Source organism: Sturnira hondurensis, unplaced genomic scaffold (assembly GCF_014824575.4).
Source record: "Sturnira hondurensis isolate 20B ecotype Veracruz unplaced genomic scaffold, ASM1482457v3 Scaffold0022910, whole genome shotgun sequence".
NCBI classification, from domain to species: Eukaryota; Metazoa; Chordata; class Mammalia; order Chiroptera; family Phyllostomidae; genus Sturnira; species Sturnira hondurensis.
In genome coordinates, this window is record NW_028095541.1 from 7,663,134 (window position 1) to 7,678,847 (window position 15,714).

Genomic DNA, 15,714 nt, shown 5'->3' on the forward strand with positions numbered 1-15,714 from the left:
CTGTAATTTTGAAATATTTTTGACCCATGGGGAAAAACCCATTTCATGTGTATTCAGCTTAAGAATTACGGTATTATCAGTACAGTTTTAGGCACCTGTAGTACCTTTTCCCAAATCATTTTCTTTCCTGTGGAGGTGAGTACTACTGTGAATTGGGTGTTTATCATTCTTACATAGGTCTTTGTAATGTTTTGCTGTCTATGAATGCATCCATAAACAAGATAGTGTTGCTCTGTATATTTTTAACTGTCACACAGGTACCTTTAGTTTCCTATTTTATTTCTACCATTTATCTGTATTGGTATATTTTATTCACTTTCACTGTTACATTCATCTGTGTACATAATTTTATTCTGTTGCTAAAATATTTTTGGGTTGTTACCAGTTTTCTAGTATATATACTTACTGGTACAAGGTCATGGGCAATTGCTTTACAAAAGGAGGTTTTACTAGCTTACTGCATCATTGGATGCTAACATGTGGTGTGGTGTGGCCAGACCATTATTTGCAGTATATGGTACAAGTATAAAGGTAGCCCATTATCTCACTTGTTGGCTCAGGTCCTTTGTCCATTTTTCTGTTGAATTGTTTGCAACCATCTTACTGATTTATGGGATTTTTAAAATATATTCTTCGTATTAATCCTTTGTCAGATATAGGTATCTTTTCCTAGTCTGTAGCTTATTACTCTTTTTTTTGGTGACATGTTTAAACATTCACTCATTTACAAACCTTTTAAGGTTTGAGCTTTCTATATTACATTAAAAATCCTTCTCTATCCTGAGATAATATGTATAATTCCTTACTTTCTCTGAAAAGTTTTATACTTCATATTCAGTTCTTAAACCATCTGAAATAATTAAGGTTTTTTTAAAAATCAAGTCATTGCCAACACTATCATTCTGCATGGAGTGACTAGACCCACCTATAATCATGTAAATTTAGGTGTAGATGACTTGTCCTTCCTTCAAGAACATCCTTCTGTCACCCAGCCATCTCATCATAACAGCCTAGCATCTGTGGCCAATCAGCTCTGCCCCTCCATTCTCAAGTGTCACATTTTGACCAGTTAGAGCATCACCCTCATAACTACATTCTCCTCGCTCTTACCTGTACTCACAGAATGAACAAGCTCTTCTGTTTACCTTCCCATTCCATTACAGATAAAGAACTTCTATAACAGATAAAATGCTATAAATTTTATTTATATTCCAAGCATAATCTTTTCCATTTATACATATATACACACACACAGTACATATATATTAAACCACACAATCACTAGAAGTATATACTTTTTGAACAAGAAAATCAAGGTAGTATTATTTCATGATTTAGTCACACACAGGAGCATTACAACTTTGTATCCATTAGAACATTACCATCCTTGTCTTTAACTCTTAGTCGACCAGATGTGTATTTTGTTTCTTGATGACCGTTTGCATAGACTGTTTTAACAGTGCCATCTGGATACTCCCGTCTCTTGAATTGGGCAGTGTGTAGTTCTCTCTGGCCATTATTAAACTCTATGATTTTGCTGCCATCTCTGTAAATTTAAAACAGAATTTATTTTTTTGTTCTTTCCTCTGCAAAAAACCTTCCACAGTGTTGCTGCTGTAGGTAGATAATTCCAATTACCAGATTAGCATTTACATGTACCCATAAAAAAGCTTTCTTTTTAAATAAATTGTTGCTTTCATCACAAAATGCTTTGGTTTTTCTGCTTTTTAAAATTTGCATGTATTCTGCCTCTAAAAAAACTTCAGTACTGTATGAAAATACAGCTGTCAGGTTTGAAAGTTACTCTCTTCACAAAAGCCACCTGAGTGCATGTTTGCATCAGCCTGGATGAGGGAAGGAGAAGGATGAGACCAGTTCTGAAGCAGAATATGAAAAATAGTTAATACCAAGTTGACTGCTTGACAGTATGTCTGGGACATTCACACTGAATCCACAATTCAGAGAGATGAGTGCAGATGAAGAAAGACTGGTCAGGAATTAATGCCTGAAGATGGAGAGAAGTGTCCATGGACTCCTCATATTACTAATTCCTCATACTATTTTTTTCTACCTTTTACTGTAGAAAACTTCAAACATTCAAAATATAATATACACATGAGGTTTTTCCCCAATTTTGGAACAAACTGCTATTAAATAAGCACCAGATAAAGTTAAAAACAGTATCATGACCATAAGAAGTCACTACATTATTTGAATTAGTATTTCTACTTCCAAGTTTACGTCATAGAATTCAAGTCAGTTTAATCTATCTGTGATGTATTAGCTGTATTCAAGTTAATGGGTGCTTAACTGTCAGTCTGGGAGAGGGAGGTTAACAGAGCTTCACCACAATTTGAATTAAAATGGTGATACAAGATGCTCATTACTATGGACCGAAGAAGTCACTTAAAGAAGTCTCTGAGTTCTGGAACTAGGACACTCAAGAAAAAAGAGAGGTTGATTTTAAAGAACAGGATCAGGGTGGCCAGAGGAAAAAAAGTGCTTATCAGCTGGGCAGAGAAGTCAAGAAAATGAAAGCATAAGTGCACTGGCTGGGTGGCTCAATTGGTTGGATGGAGAATCACCCCATGCGCCAGAAAATTCAATCCCCAGTCAGGGCACATAATCTACGTTGGGAGGTTCGATTCCCAGTTGGGGCACATAGGGGAGGCAACCCATAGATGTTTCTCCTGCCACACACCCCCCACCCCCACCCCAGCTCCTTTCCTCTCTCAAATCAATAAACATCCTTGGGTGAGGATTTTTTAAAAAGAAAAAATGGTCATAGGATTACTATCCTTAAAACTGACAGGGCAGCTTTTCCTTCTGTGTCTCATTCACTGCTTTCAAATTTCACCAAGTTTATTTCTAAGCAAGTACTTGCCATTCTCCTTTCCTGAAGCACTATATAGGCTCTTTTAGGTCTTGAGGCTAAAGACTATATATTAGGATCTGTTTCTCTCAAACTAGTTCTAATTCCAAAATGCTGAGAACACTTCTCACCTGCTCTGTCTTTGCTCGCTTCTAAACTCACTGAAACTTTCAGTGCTTTACACAAATGTTGTAAAATTTTACAAATTCAACGGGTAATAAAAGTTGAACCATAAAAACTGGAAAACATACAAACAAATATAACAGGCATCATACCGCTGTACTCGGATGATTGTACCATCTGGAAAAATGCTTTCTTCTTGTCCATCAGCAAATAAATTTTTGATAGTCTGATCAGGAAATGTGATTTCTTTTCTTCCATCTGGGAAATGTTTTTCTGTTTAAAAATGATTATTACAAATATTTTATTTTTAACAAAAGGGCAACATTTCATAAGGAAAAGTTAGGGCAAGTTTTTACCTATCTGTCCACTTGAGAAATGCAAGACTTCTAGTCCTTCAGGGTAAGTGGTGTGGGTGGTCTGAGCGGCTGCGTAGTAGTAGATCTGTAAAGACGCAGAGTCACTATGCCTTTTCTTTGAGATGTTTACATCACAGAGAAAACCAGCCCTGAGGACACCTACCACTCTCTCATCTGGCATGACCTGCTTCACATCACCATTGAAGAAAGTGACAGTGATATTCTTTCCATCTGCACTCACTTCTTTCTGGGTTCCATTTGGAAACAGTACAACACGGCGCCCATCCTCATAAACCTTTTCTATCTACAAAACAGAAACCCATTATCAATATACAAGATTTCCTCCTGAGACGACACTGACAAAAAAATCCCTCATTCTCTTCCTGATTGCCTACTTGGAAATTTTTCACAATAAAAAATAAAACATTCTCTCAAAAGGAGAGAAAAGTTAGTAAACTTACCAACTTCAAGTATCAACACACCACCAACTTTATGTCACTCCCCCCCCCAACGAACTCATTCGGTGGAGTTTTTTTAAAGCACACTGGTGACACAATCTATAAACACTTCAATAAATATCTATAATGAAAGGATTTTTATTAACCATAATACTGTTTTCCCTAAATTTACAAAAAAAAAGGCTTTTTTACAGTTCATTTGAATCAGGATCAAAACCAGGTCCACATACACTTAGTTGATGTGTCTCTTAAATCTTAATTTTTAACAGTCACCTCCTGTCCCCCTTCTTAATACCAACTATTGAAGGAACTATGTCATGGAACATGTGAAATTTCCCACATTCTAGGTTTGGCTGATTGCTTTCCAATGATGGTGTGTACCATCTACCATGTTGACAGCCCCTATATTTACTAAAAAGACTGGTAGTTGGATCTAAAGGCCTGATTAACTTCCAGTTGCATTATTCTGACAAGACTACTTTGTAGGTGCTGTTCTGAGCTTTCCATGGCCACATGTTCAAAAGTACAGTCTGCAGTATCCCTCTGACCACAGGACTGACTGGGTCACAGTAGGTCTGCCGTGAAGCCCATCCACCTTTCACCTAGAGCTTCAGGAGTCATGACTGCTGCCTGGTCCTTCTTTAGAGGTCGCAATCTGATGATTCCCTACTTTTCTCGCCCCTTTCTATACTAGCAGGAATTCCTCTACACAGAAAAGCTCTCCCCACCAACAGTGTGTTAGCGTAAGGTAGAGTTGCACAGGAAAGGTCTGCTTACTTCTTTTTGACTTGTTCTTTGTCCTTCCCTCATTTCCCAACATTAGCAGTGGACTCTGGCCTTATAATTTCAACTAAAATGGATCAGATCAGGGTATTTGGAAAAATTTTGTATAACCTAAGGAAAAATTCTCATGTCACCTCCCCACTAACAAACTCTGTTTATGTCCCCTCCATTCTCACTCCCCCTTCCGACTGGAACGCCCAGCCAGGCAGCAGCTTTCCTACTCACGACCTCCCTAGGCTCAGGGAGAGAGCTGCACGCTGACAACAGAGACAGGCACCTGATCCAGAACACAATATTTGAGCAAGGCTGCAGATAGAGTACGGCTTTCCTCAACACCTGAAGCTTTTCGCTGTGTCTGGAGGAAGAACAAAGGGTTTGGGAAAAGGGACTATCTTCTTCCTTTTGCTAAAAATGGCAATTAATGCATGTTGAGCATTTTTAGATGAGTCCAAAAAAATCAGGCTGAGGTCACACTCAAAGAACTAACATTCTTAAGCCCCCATCAACAGTCTTAAACTATTTTAGAATCTAAGCATTTCAATTCTATTTTAACCCATTTTTATTTTTATAGTAGTCATTATTTTTTAAAACAGTCTAACCTTTCCATCAGGATGACTGATTTCTCCCTGAATTTCTTCTTTATCCGCTTTTTCATCCTCTTTATATTCAGGATCTGGGAGATCCACTAATTCAGGGGGCTCCCTGGGCGAGGCAGTCTGTAAGGACAAGAGGTCTCAGCTGTCCCAAAGAACATGTAATAACGTGTCAATCAAGCTAAAATTTAAGCTTATTTCCAAAAGCCATTTCCTACTATTATAGGATCTATTACTAGTGTTTGGTGTTACATAGAAAATATGCACAATGTTAAATAAAAAGCCTCCTTTATAAATAGTTTAGAAACACATCAGTTAACTAATTGATTTTAAGCCTGAGTCATCTATGTTTGAATATATAAAAATGTAAAGAGATTTACTTGTCCCTTATCTGAAATGCATAAATCACGAGAAGGCACAGACTTGGATCTCCGAGATGGATTGCCTGTTAGAATACAATTGTCAGAGTTAGTTTTAATATTTAATTGAAAGTTTTAAGTTTACTTAATATTATAGTGAAACATCTACTTAGTTCATATCCTTTTGTGAACTGCTGTTACCCGTAAATTAAGGAAGTTTTAATATTTTTCTTTACTAATTCATAGGAGTTCATCATAGAAGTTCAAATACTTACTCAGGTACTTAAGTTCTGAGCAACCAAGAAAGACAAAGACAGCATTTGTTCTCTGAGAGTTTACAATTCAGAGGAAGACAGGTGCTCTCAACTAGCCTCACAGACCCACAGGGTTGTGGAGATAATCACAAGAACTTCAGGTAGAGAGTAGGTCTGGGGAACAGGTAATAGAGGCACCCACAAAGACACAGAGAATTTGGCCTGAAAAATTAACTGGGTGTTTAATTAAAATTTAGACCTAATAGCTATAGTCTATACGCTTTTTAGATCATGATCAACAAACCAATCACACACTGTATTACCAATATATATTATAAAATAAGTACACACATACCACTACTACCACCATACACCAAACAGGTGAATTTTTAAAAATATAGTAAAATTCTAATGTTTTCTTCTTATATGTTAAGCCATATTACTGGGTTGGCCAGAAAGTTCACTTGGTATTTCCATAAGATAGCTCTAGCACTTAGTTGTCTTCAACATTATCAGAAACAATTTTGTTACATTGTATTGTCACACCTGTCATATCAACGTTCATTTAAGAAAAAAATCAAAGTTGACGAATTTTTGTGTAGCCACTTTGCTATTGAAGATGGAAGAAAACAGGCAACATTTTCAATATATTATGCTTATTACTTCAAGAAAGGTAAAAGCGCAACCCAAACGCAAAGATTAGTGCAGTGTATGGAGAAGGTGCTGTGACGGATCAAACATGTCAAAAGCGGTTTGCGAAGTTTCGTGCTGGAGACTTCTCACTGGACGATGCTCCATGGTCAGGTAGACCATTTCAAGTACACAGTGATCAAATTGAGACATTAATTGGGAACAATCAATGTTCTACTATGTAGGAGATAGCTGACACACTCAAAATATCTCAATCAACAAGTTATTGGTAAAAATGAAAAGTTTACAAAAGAAACTAAACAATTTCTGGTCAACCCAATATAAATAACCCCAAATATGAAGGGTGTTGAGCAAGTGCAAGATTCTGACTTACATGTGAAAACCAGAATGGATGCTGAATGCTATGAGAACAGACTAGAGAAGACTAAAGGCAGAGTCAAATAGGAGGCTGGGAGGCACATGAGAAGGTCTGTATAGCACCCATGAAGGCAGAAATGACTCGAGTGCACTGTGTCAAATGATTGATTCATAGGTCTGAAACTGGCAAGTATTGGCAATTCCATATGGTCTAACCTACTTAATCACTTCAGAAAACAACATCAGAAGGATTACTTCAGGAACTGATGAAAATGGGAGGTAACAATAAAAAGGAATCAAGAAGTACATAGGTTTTGGCTTGAGCGAAGAGGTGGATTGGTAGGCAAGGTTCTGGAAATAAACTGTGTGTTCTGTTCTAGATATGACCAAGAACAACTTCCTCAACCTGATAGATGAAAATAAACGTACATCTTTGTGTTATATCATTTCTAAATTTTATACCCACTTACCATAGAAAAGACTAATGCCCCCATTTTATAGGTGAAAAAATCAAGGTTGAGAGAGAGATAACCACGGTTGTCAACTAATAAAAGGCAGAACCAGGACCTGCGCAGTTAAACCCAAATTGTTCAAAAACAACTGTATATTCAATCTGCAGTTGGGAAACTGCATATGCGGAAAGCAGACTTAAATTATACATGGATAATTGACTCCACAGGCAGTTGGCACCTCCTAAACCCCACACTGTTCAAGGTCAACTGTATAGAAACAACACTGTTACAAGAGGAGAGGGAACTAAGATTTCAAAAGAGTAAAGAAAGCCAAATAAGGGCTATCAGATTGATTCCATTCGGAAGGCAAACATTTGAAAAGCTGGTATTCCAGAAGAACGGGGAAAATAGAGCAGAGTGCTTATTTAATTTAAAAATATTTAATTTAGAAAATAATAGCTGAGAATTTCTCAAACCTCGGGAAGGACTTGGACCCACAAGTCTACAAAACTAGTAGAGCAACCTATAATCTCAATGCAAAAAGAACTCTTCCAAGACACATTATAACAAAACTGTCAAAAATCAATGATAGAAAAAGACTTTTTTTAAAAAGATTTTATTTATTTATTTATCTTTAGAGGGGAAGGAGAGGGAGAGAAACATCAATGCATGGTTGCCTCTCATGCATCCCCTGCTGGGAGTTGGCCTGCACGGAACCAGCCTGCAACCCAGGCATGTGCCCTGACTGGGAATCGAACCGCGATCCTCTAGTTCACAGGCCCGCGCTCAATCCACTGAGCTACACCAGCCAGGGCAGAGAAGGACTCTTAAAGGCAGCCAAGAGTGGGGGGAGGGGGGGAGGTAACCTACACAGGAACCCCTTCAGACAGAAGTGGATTTCTCAGTAGAAACTCTGAAGGCCCAAAGAAAACAGAACAGCATATTTAAAGTGCTAAAATATAAAAACTGCCAGCCAAGAATACTTTATCTGGCAAAATTATTCTTGCTGAGAGAAAGGAGAAATAAAGGCTTTCCCAGACAAAGGCTAATAAGCAAGATCATTACTACTAGACCTGACTTGCAAGAAATGACTGAAAGCAGTTGTTCAAGCTGAAACAAAAAGACACCAATGAACAACATAAAAACATACCAAAGTATACAACACACCGGTAAAGGTGAAAATTTATAATCAAACATAGAAACTCTGTAATAGGATGATGGTGTATTAACCACTTGTGGTATAAAGGTTAAAGAAAAAGATTTAACTAGAACTGATAAAGGAATTGAATAAAGTACCAGGATTTAAAGTAAATATCCAGAAATCAGTTGCATTTTTATACACCAATAATGAACTTCCAGAAAGGGATACTAAGAAAACAATCCCATTCACAATTACTTCAAAAAGAACAAAATACCTAGGAATAAATTTAGCCAAAGATGAAAAAGACTTGTACTTGGAAAATTATAACATAATGAAGGAAGAAATTGAAGATACAAATAATTGGAAGCCTATAAAATCTTCATTTGTAAGAACAATTAACATCATTAAAATGTCCATACTATCCAAAGCATAGGTGAACAATAGGTGATGTGGGGAAACGTGGGGTGGTGAACACACAATACAGTGTACAGGTGATGTGTTATGGAACTGTGCACCTGAAACCTGTGTAATTTTGTTAACCAGTGTCACTCCAATAAATTCAATAAAAAGGGGAAAATAAAGAAAAAGTATTAAAAATAACTATGACTACTAAAATTTGTTAACAAATACACAGCATAAAAGAGGTAAACTGTAATACCAAAACAAGAGAGAAGTAAAAGGGTGGAGATTTTACTGCGGCTGTTTAAAGGTGAAAGACAGAAGTTGCTATCACCCTAGAACAGACTGTTATCTACGTCTCATGTGAGCCTCATGGTGACCACAGGCAAAAACCTATAGTAGAACCGAGAAACATTAAAAATAGGGTGGAAAGAGTCTATGCCATTGAAAACCACTGATTTACAAAGGTAGACAGAAGCAGAAGAAAAAAAGAAAGAATAGAAATACAGCCCTGGCTAATGCCAGACTTCGTAGATTGAGTGCCAGGCTGCGAACCAAAGGGTCGCCAGTTCAATTCCCAGTCAGGGCACATGCCTAGGTTATGTGCCAGGTCCCTGGTGGGGGGCCCATGAAAGAAACCACACATTGATGCTTCTCTCACTATTTCTTCCTCCCTTCCCCTCTCTCTAAAAATAAATAAAATCTTTAAAAAAATTACAAAACAACCAGAAAGCAATCAATAAGATGGCAGTTCTTAAGTCCTTTACCTATCAATTATCAATTAATGTGAATGGATTAGAGTGACCAATCAAAAGGCACAGTATGGCTAAATGGATTTTAAAAACCATGGAAAGCAAAACTATGGATAAGAGGAAACTGTGGTAATAGGAGGGGACTTCAACACCCTACTTTGCAATGGACATAATATCCAGACAGAAAATCAGCACACAAATGTTGGAACTGAACCACACTTTTAACCAAATGAATGTGACAGACACACAGAGAACAGTCCATTCAATAGCAGCAGGATACACATTCTTATGTGCACAGGGAATAGTCTCCAGGGACTGGACACAAAACAAGTCTTAACAAATTTTAAAAGATCTTTAAATTATTTCATCTTTTCTGACTTCTATGGCATGGAATTAGTAATCAACATTAAGAGGGAATCTGGAAAATCTACAAATATGGGGGAAGCAAATACTCTTCGGAAAAACCAATGTGTCAAAAAATAAAAAGGAAAAATTTTTTAAATCTCGAAATAAAGGAAAATGGAAACACAACATACCAAAACCTTTGGGATGCTACAAAAGTAGTTGTGAAGGGAAAGTTTATAATGATAAATACATCTTTTAAGAAATTAGATCTCAAATAAAAAAACTAACTTCACACTTCAAGGAACTAACAAAAAAAGGGACAAATTAAGCCCAGATTTAGCATAAGTGAGGAAATAAAGACCACAGTGGAAATAAATAAGAGACTAACAGAAAATCTCTTAAAAACCATAGAAAGAATCAACAAAACTAAGAGCTGGTTTACTGAAAAGATAAAATTAACAAACCTTCAGCTAGACTAAGAAGAGAGAAGACTCAAACATAAAAAATTAGAATAGAAAAAGGAGACATTACAGCTGATACTACATAAATATATAGGATTATAAATCACTACCATGAACAATTATATGCCAAGAAATTAGTTAACCTACAAAAAAATTCCTAAAAACATGGAACATGACTGCCAAGTTTGAATCAGGAAGAAACAGTAAACCTGTACAGACCAACAAGCTGAAGACCCTGAATCAGTAGTCAAAAACCTCTAGCCCTGGCTGGTGTAGCTCAGTGAATTGAGCACGGGCCTACGAACCACACGATCTCGGTTCGATTCCCAGTCAAAGCACATGCCTGGGTTGTAGACCAGTTCCCAGCATGGGGCTCATGAAATGCAACCATACATTGATATTTCTCTCCTTCCCTTCCCCTCTAAAGATAAATAAATAAAATCTTAAAAAAAAACCCTCCCAACACAGAAAAACACCATGGCCAGACAGTTTCACTACTGAATTCTACCAAACATTTAAAGAATGCCAATCCTTTCCAAAATTTTCAAAAAAATTGAAGATGAGGAATATTTCCAAACTTTTTCTACAAGACTAGCACTACCCTGACACCAAAGCAAAATAAGGACACTACAAGAAAACAATAGGCTAATAGCAGCCCTAATGAACATAGATGCAAAAATTCTCAACAAAATACTAGCAAACCAAGTTCAAGAACACATTTAAAGGATTATACACCATGGCCAACTAGGATTTATCTCTGGCATGCAAGGGTGGATCTACATATGCAAATAAGTAAGTATAATATAGCACACTAATAGAAAGATAAAAACTACATGATGATCTCAACAGATGTAAAACAAAGCTTTTGACAAAATACATCTTTTCCTGAGAAAGACCCTCGAAAGAGTGTGTATAGAAGAAATACACTTCAACATAACAAAGGCCATATACAACGAACCCATACCTAATATATTCAACGGTGAAAAATGGAAAGATTTTCCTCCAAGATCAGGAACAAGACATAGATGCTCCCTCTAATACTGGAAGTCCTAGTGAGAGCAATTAGGAAAGATATAGAAAAGGCAACCAATTTTAAACAACACAGGAAAACTGTCATTATTTGTACATAATGTGATTTTATATATTGAAAATTCCTGACTTCCGGCCAAAATGGAGGTGTACATAGACATACTTTGCCTCCTTGCACAACCAAAAGGACAACAACAAATTTAAAAACAAAAAAATAACCAGAACTGCCAGAAAACCAAACTGGATGGAAGACCAATAACCAAAGTGTTAAAGAAGAAACATTCACTCAAATTGGTAGGAGGGTGGAGACAGGTAGCCAGGGCACAGAGGATTCTGGGCAAGGCAACAGATGGTGCCAGGTGAGGTGGCGGCTGGCGGACCAGGAGGTCCACATTTGTGTGCAGACAAACCAGAAGGAAAACCTGGGGAGCCAAACAGACCACACAACCCAGGGTTCCAGCGCAGGAAAAAAAAAGCCTCAAAACCTCTGGCTAGAAAAATCTGTGGGTGTTGCAGTGATGGGAGAAACTCCAGGCCTCACAGGAGTTCGTTGGAGACACTCACAGGGTCCTAGAATGTACACAAACCCACCCACCTTGGAATCAGCACCAGAAAGGCCAAATTTGCTTGCGGGTAGTTGGGGAAGTGACTGAAAGCCAGCAGAGAGCCAAGCAGTGGCACTGTTCCCTCTCAGACGCCTCCCCCACATACAGCACCACAACACAACAATGCAGGTTGCCCTAACCTAGCGAATTCCTCAGGTTCTACCCCTTACAATATAAGCCCTGCTCAGTGACAAGAAAATATATATGGCCCTAATGAAAGAAAAGATCAAAGCTCCAAAAATAGAACTAACTGATTAAGAGACAGCCAACCTATTGGATGCCGAATTCAAAACACTGGTAATCAGGATGTTCACAGAAATTATTGAGGTCAGTCACAAAATGAACACATGAAGGCTATGCAAAGAGAAATGAACAGAAATGTACTAACAGTGAAGGGAAGGAAATTGGGACTCGAATTGATGATTTGGAGCAGAACAAAGAAATAAACATTTAACCAGAACAGAATAAAGAAACAATAATTCAAAAAAATGAGGAGAGGCTTAGGAATCTCCAGGACACCTTTAAACATTCCAACATCTGAATCACAGGGGTGCCAGAAGAAGAGAAAGAACAAGAAATTGAAAACTTATTTGAAACAATAATGAAGGAGAACTTCCCCAGTCTGGCAAAGGAAATAGACTTCCAGGAAATCCAGGAAGCTCAGAGAGTCCCAAAGAAGTTGGACCCAAGGAGGAACACACCAAGGCATCTCAGAATTACATTAGCCAAGATTAAAATGAAGGAGAGAATTCTAGAAGCAGCAAGAGATAAGGGAGGGGACAGTTACCTACAAAGGAGTGCCCATCAGACTGTCAGTTGATTTCTCAAAAGAGACTTTACAGGCAAGAAGGGGCTGGAAAGAAGTATTCCAAGTCATGAAATCCAAAGACCTACATCCAAGATTGCTCTATCCTGTAAAGCTTTAATTTAGAATGGAAGGGCAGATAAAGTCCTTCTCAGGTAAGGTCAAATTCAAGGAGTTCATCATCACCAAGCCATTATTATATGAAATAATAAAGGGAAGTATACAAAAAGATCAAAAATCAAAAATATGAACATTAAAATGGCAACAAATTGACAACTATCAATAACCAAACCTACAAAGAACAAAAACAAAAAGAAACTAAGCAAAAACCCAGAACAGAAACAGAATCACAGAAGTGAAGATTACATAGAGAGTTGTCAGTGGGGAGGGGGAGGAAGGAGAATGGGGGGAAAGGTACAGAGAAGAAGCATAAATGGTAGGTACAAAATAGACGAGGCGGTCGGGGTTGTGTTTAAAAATAGCATAGGAAATGGCTGGGATGCAAGATGGCAGCGAGATAGGTAGAGCAGAGTCCACTTCCCCCTGTGCACAGGTGGAACACCTGGCTGATCTGAGGAACAGAGTGAACACCCAACAGTATCCCCACATATATGAAAGTTGGAGGCCAAAAAATTATAGAGGACATTGAAAAATCAGACAGTAAGGAGATTGCTTCGGGACAATAAGGTCCCTGAACCAGCCCAGAGACCAGGGTGGCTGCAGCCCCAGGCCAGGCTCCTGCTACAGGAGTCCTGGAAGAGAGCCAGGTCAACGGCCCCCTCCCCTGCCAAACAGGGAGGACAGAGCGGCACCAGGATGGACCTGGATGCTTGAAGTTACTGGGGGGAATAAAGATGAAGTGGCAAACGCACAGTGGTGGTATCTACCTTCTGAGACTGTGGATGCTGGCTGGGTCATTACCAGAGAAATTAGGGAGTAGAGTGATGCCTGGTAAAGGGAGGGGAATTGGACCCTGACCCGGATACTCTCCAGTCTGGTTGTAAAGTTGAACTGTGAGAGAGGCCAGACGCTTGTTTTGAGCAGCAATTTGAATAGAAGAAATTTGTTTGCGGGAGGGGGGGGCGGGGATGTTCCCTGTGGCTGTTTAGTGTGTGCTCCCGTGGTGGTCACCCTAGCCTACTCAGCTTAGCCCCTGCAGCAGGTGCAGCATCTGCCAGAGGACTGCCCCCGACGCCACTGCCAGGGCTACACCCCCTGCCCTCCCCATAACTCTGCCTGCTGCAGCAGATGGTGCCTGCCCGCGTCCAAGGCCCCACTGTCCCAAAGCTGTGTCACTGCAGCAGCAGAAGCTGTGCACAACCGCTGCCCCAGAGGTGTGCACGGACTTAGCTGCCCCTGCCTGCTGAGCAGCAGAGGCTGCGTGTCCAGGATGACCACCCAGATGTGTGTGCCCAGGACCACCGCACCAGAGGAGCATGCCCTTAGCAGTCACTACAGTGCTCCTGCCCTGTGGAGCTGGACTGGCTTGCTAAGAGGAAGGAAGAGACTTTCCCCACCCCACCCCACCCCCTGCAGAGGAGACCAGCAGGGTTCAGGGAGTTAGCAGTCCCCAGAAAGACTTAACACAGTGGGGAAGCCCAACTACCCTGAAAAGACTTTGAGAGTCCCTAGCGCATAGGACAGCGAAGACCAAGAAGGTGCTGGGTGTGTTGCCCCTAACTGGTGCACTTCAAAGGACAACAAAATTGGTGCACTGAAGGTGCAGGCCCGACAGCTAACTGAGGAACTGGGCTGGAGGCTGGGCAACTGTGAAAAGCCCAGCTCAGACCTGACCTGCATCCACCTAAAATCACAGGAAAGGAGAAAAACAAAACCCAATCCTCCAAAACTGTAAATAATACACAGCAGGCAGATCTTATCCTATTTCACTGTATTCAGGAAATTTATTGCTGCTATGGTTAATACTATTCTCTCGAACACTACACCTATTTTCTATCCTTTATTCTCACTATATCTCATAATCTGACCCACCACCAACTCACTGTTTCTGAAGCCAACTCACAATCCTTCCTCCCCTCTAAAAATAGTATCATCTTTTTCCCACGCTTTCTAAAATGTAGCAAGTTAGGTGACATATCACAGTTATCACTATATATGTATACAAAGGATCTCCATCTCTTCTCTCCAGGTTGGTACTTTAAATCCTATAGAAAAGATCCCCACTGTCTTAATCCATTTTGCTTTCTCCCTCCAACTGATCATAGTTGGGAGCTGGGAATACCAGTATACCCACTGCAACAGAGAACCCACCAACAAAGGAACCACCAACAAATAATAAAGGAAGAAGGTAAAGGAGTGAGTGGAAGCCACACTAACCTCCATCCAAGAAAAATCTGGAATTACAACTAAATAATGGAGAAATTACCCAAACAAACAACTGAACAATAGTGAGAGAGAAAACTCAAAATCTTGGACTGAGAGAAGAACCAGCTTCAACACAACCTGTCCGCACCCACACAAGAGCATACAAGAAAGGTGGGCCAAGTAACCCTCAGTTAGACAGCTGAAGAGAAGGACCCAACAGAGAACACCCAACAACAATCAAAACCCGAAGACATCCAGAGAACTAATATAAACGACAGCCCAAAAGCAGCAAGTTTAGGAGATCCAGGAGATTATACCACTGAATCTCACAGATCTTCTACCACAGAAGTTCACACCATAAACCCAAGGAGTCAGAACACATGAAATTAAAAAACAGAGGCTCACAAGAAGAGTCTCACAAACAACAGGAAGACAAAAAATCCCCAAATGAAAGGAAAGGAGGAAGTCTCAGAAAGAAGACTAAATGAAATAGAGGCAAGTCAATTATCAGATATTGAATTCAAAGCAATGGTTATAAGAAAGCTCACAGAGGATTACCAGAAACTACAGGGGAACTACAATGAACTCACTGCA

At 39.3% G+C, this 15,714-nt stretch overlaps 1 protein-coding gene across 3 annotated transcripts in view; it reads right to left on the minus strand.

Annotated features, from left to right (window-relative positions):
- Positions 1-1,196: 1,196 nt before the first annotated feature.
- The window catches only part of CPAP (centrosome assembly and centriole elongation protein), a 70,163-nt gene continuing 55,645 nt past the window's right edge, over positions 1,197-15,714 (minus strand). For all 3 annotated transcript variants that reach the window (XM_037037137.1, XM_037037136.1, XM_037037135.1), the window contains exons 12-17: positions 5,566-5,630; positions 5,192-5,308; positions 3,515-3,655; positions 3,352-3,436; positions 3,148-3,268; positions 1,197-1,546 (exon numbers count right to left, since the gene is read on the minus strand). In XM_037037137.1, coding sequence (XP_036893032.1) covers positions 1,354-1,546; positions 3,148-3,268; positions 3,352-3,436; positions 3,515-3,655; positions 5,192-5,308; positions 5,566-5,630 — 722 coding nt within the window. In that variant the 3' untranslated portion in view covers positions 1,197-1,353. The remainder of the gene's footprint in view (positions 1,547-3,147; positions 3,269-3,351; positions 3,437-3,514; positions 3,656-5,191; positions 5,309-5,565; positions 5,631-15,714) is intronic.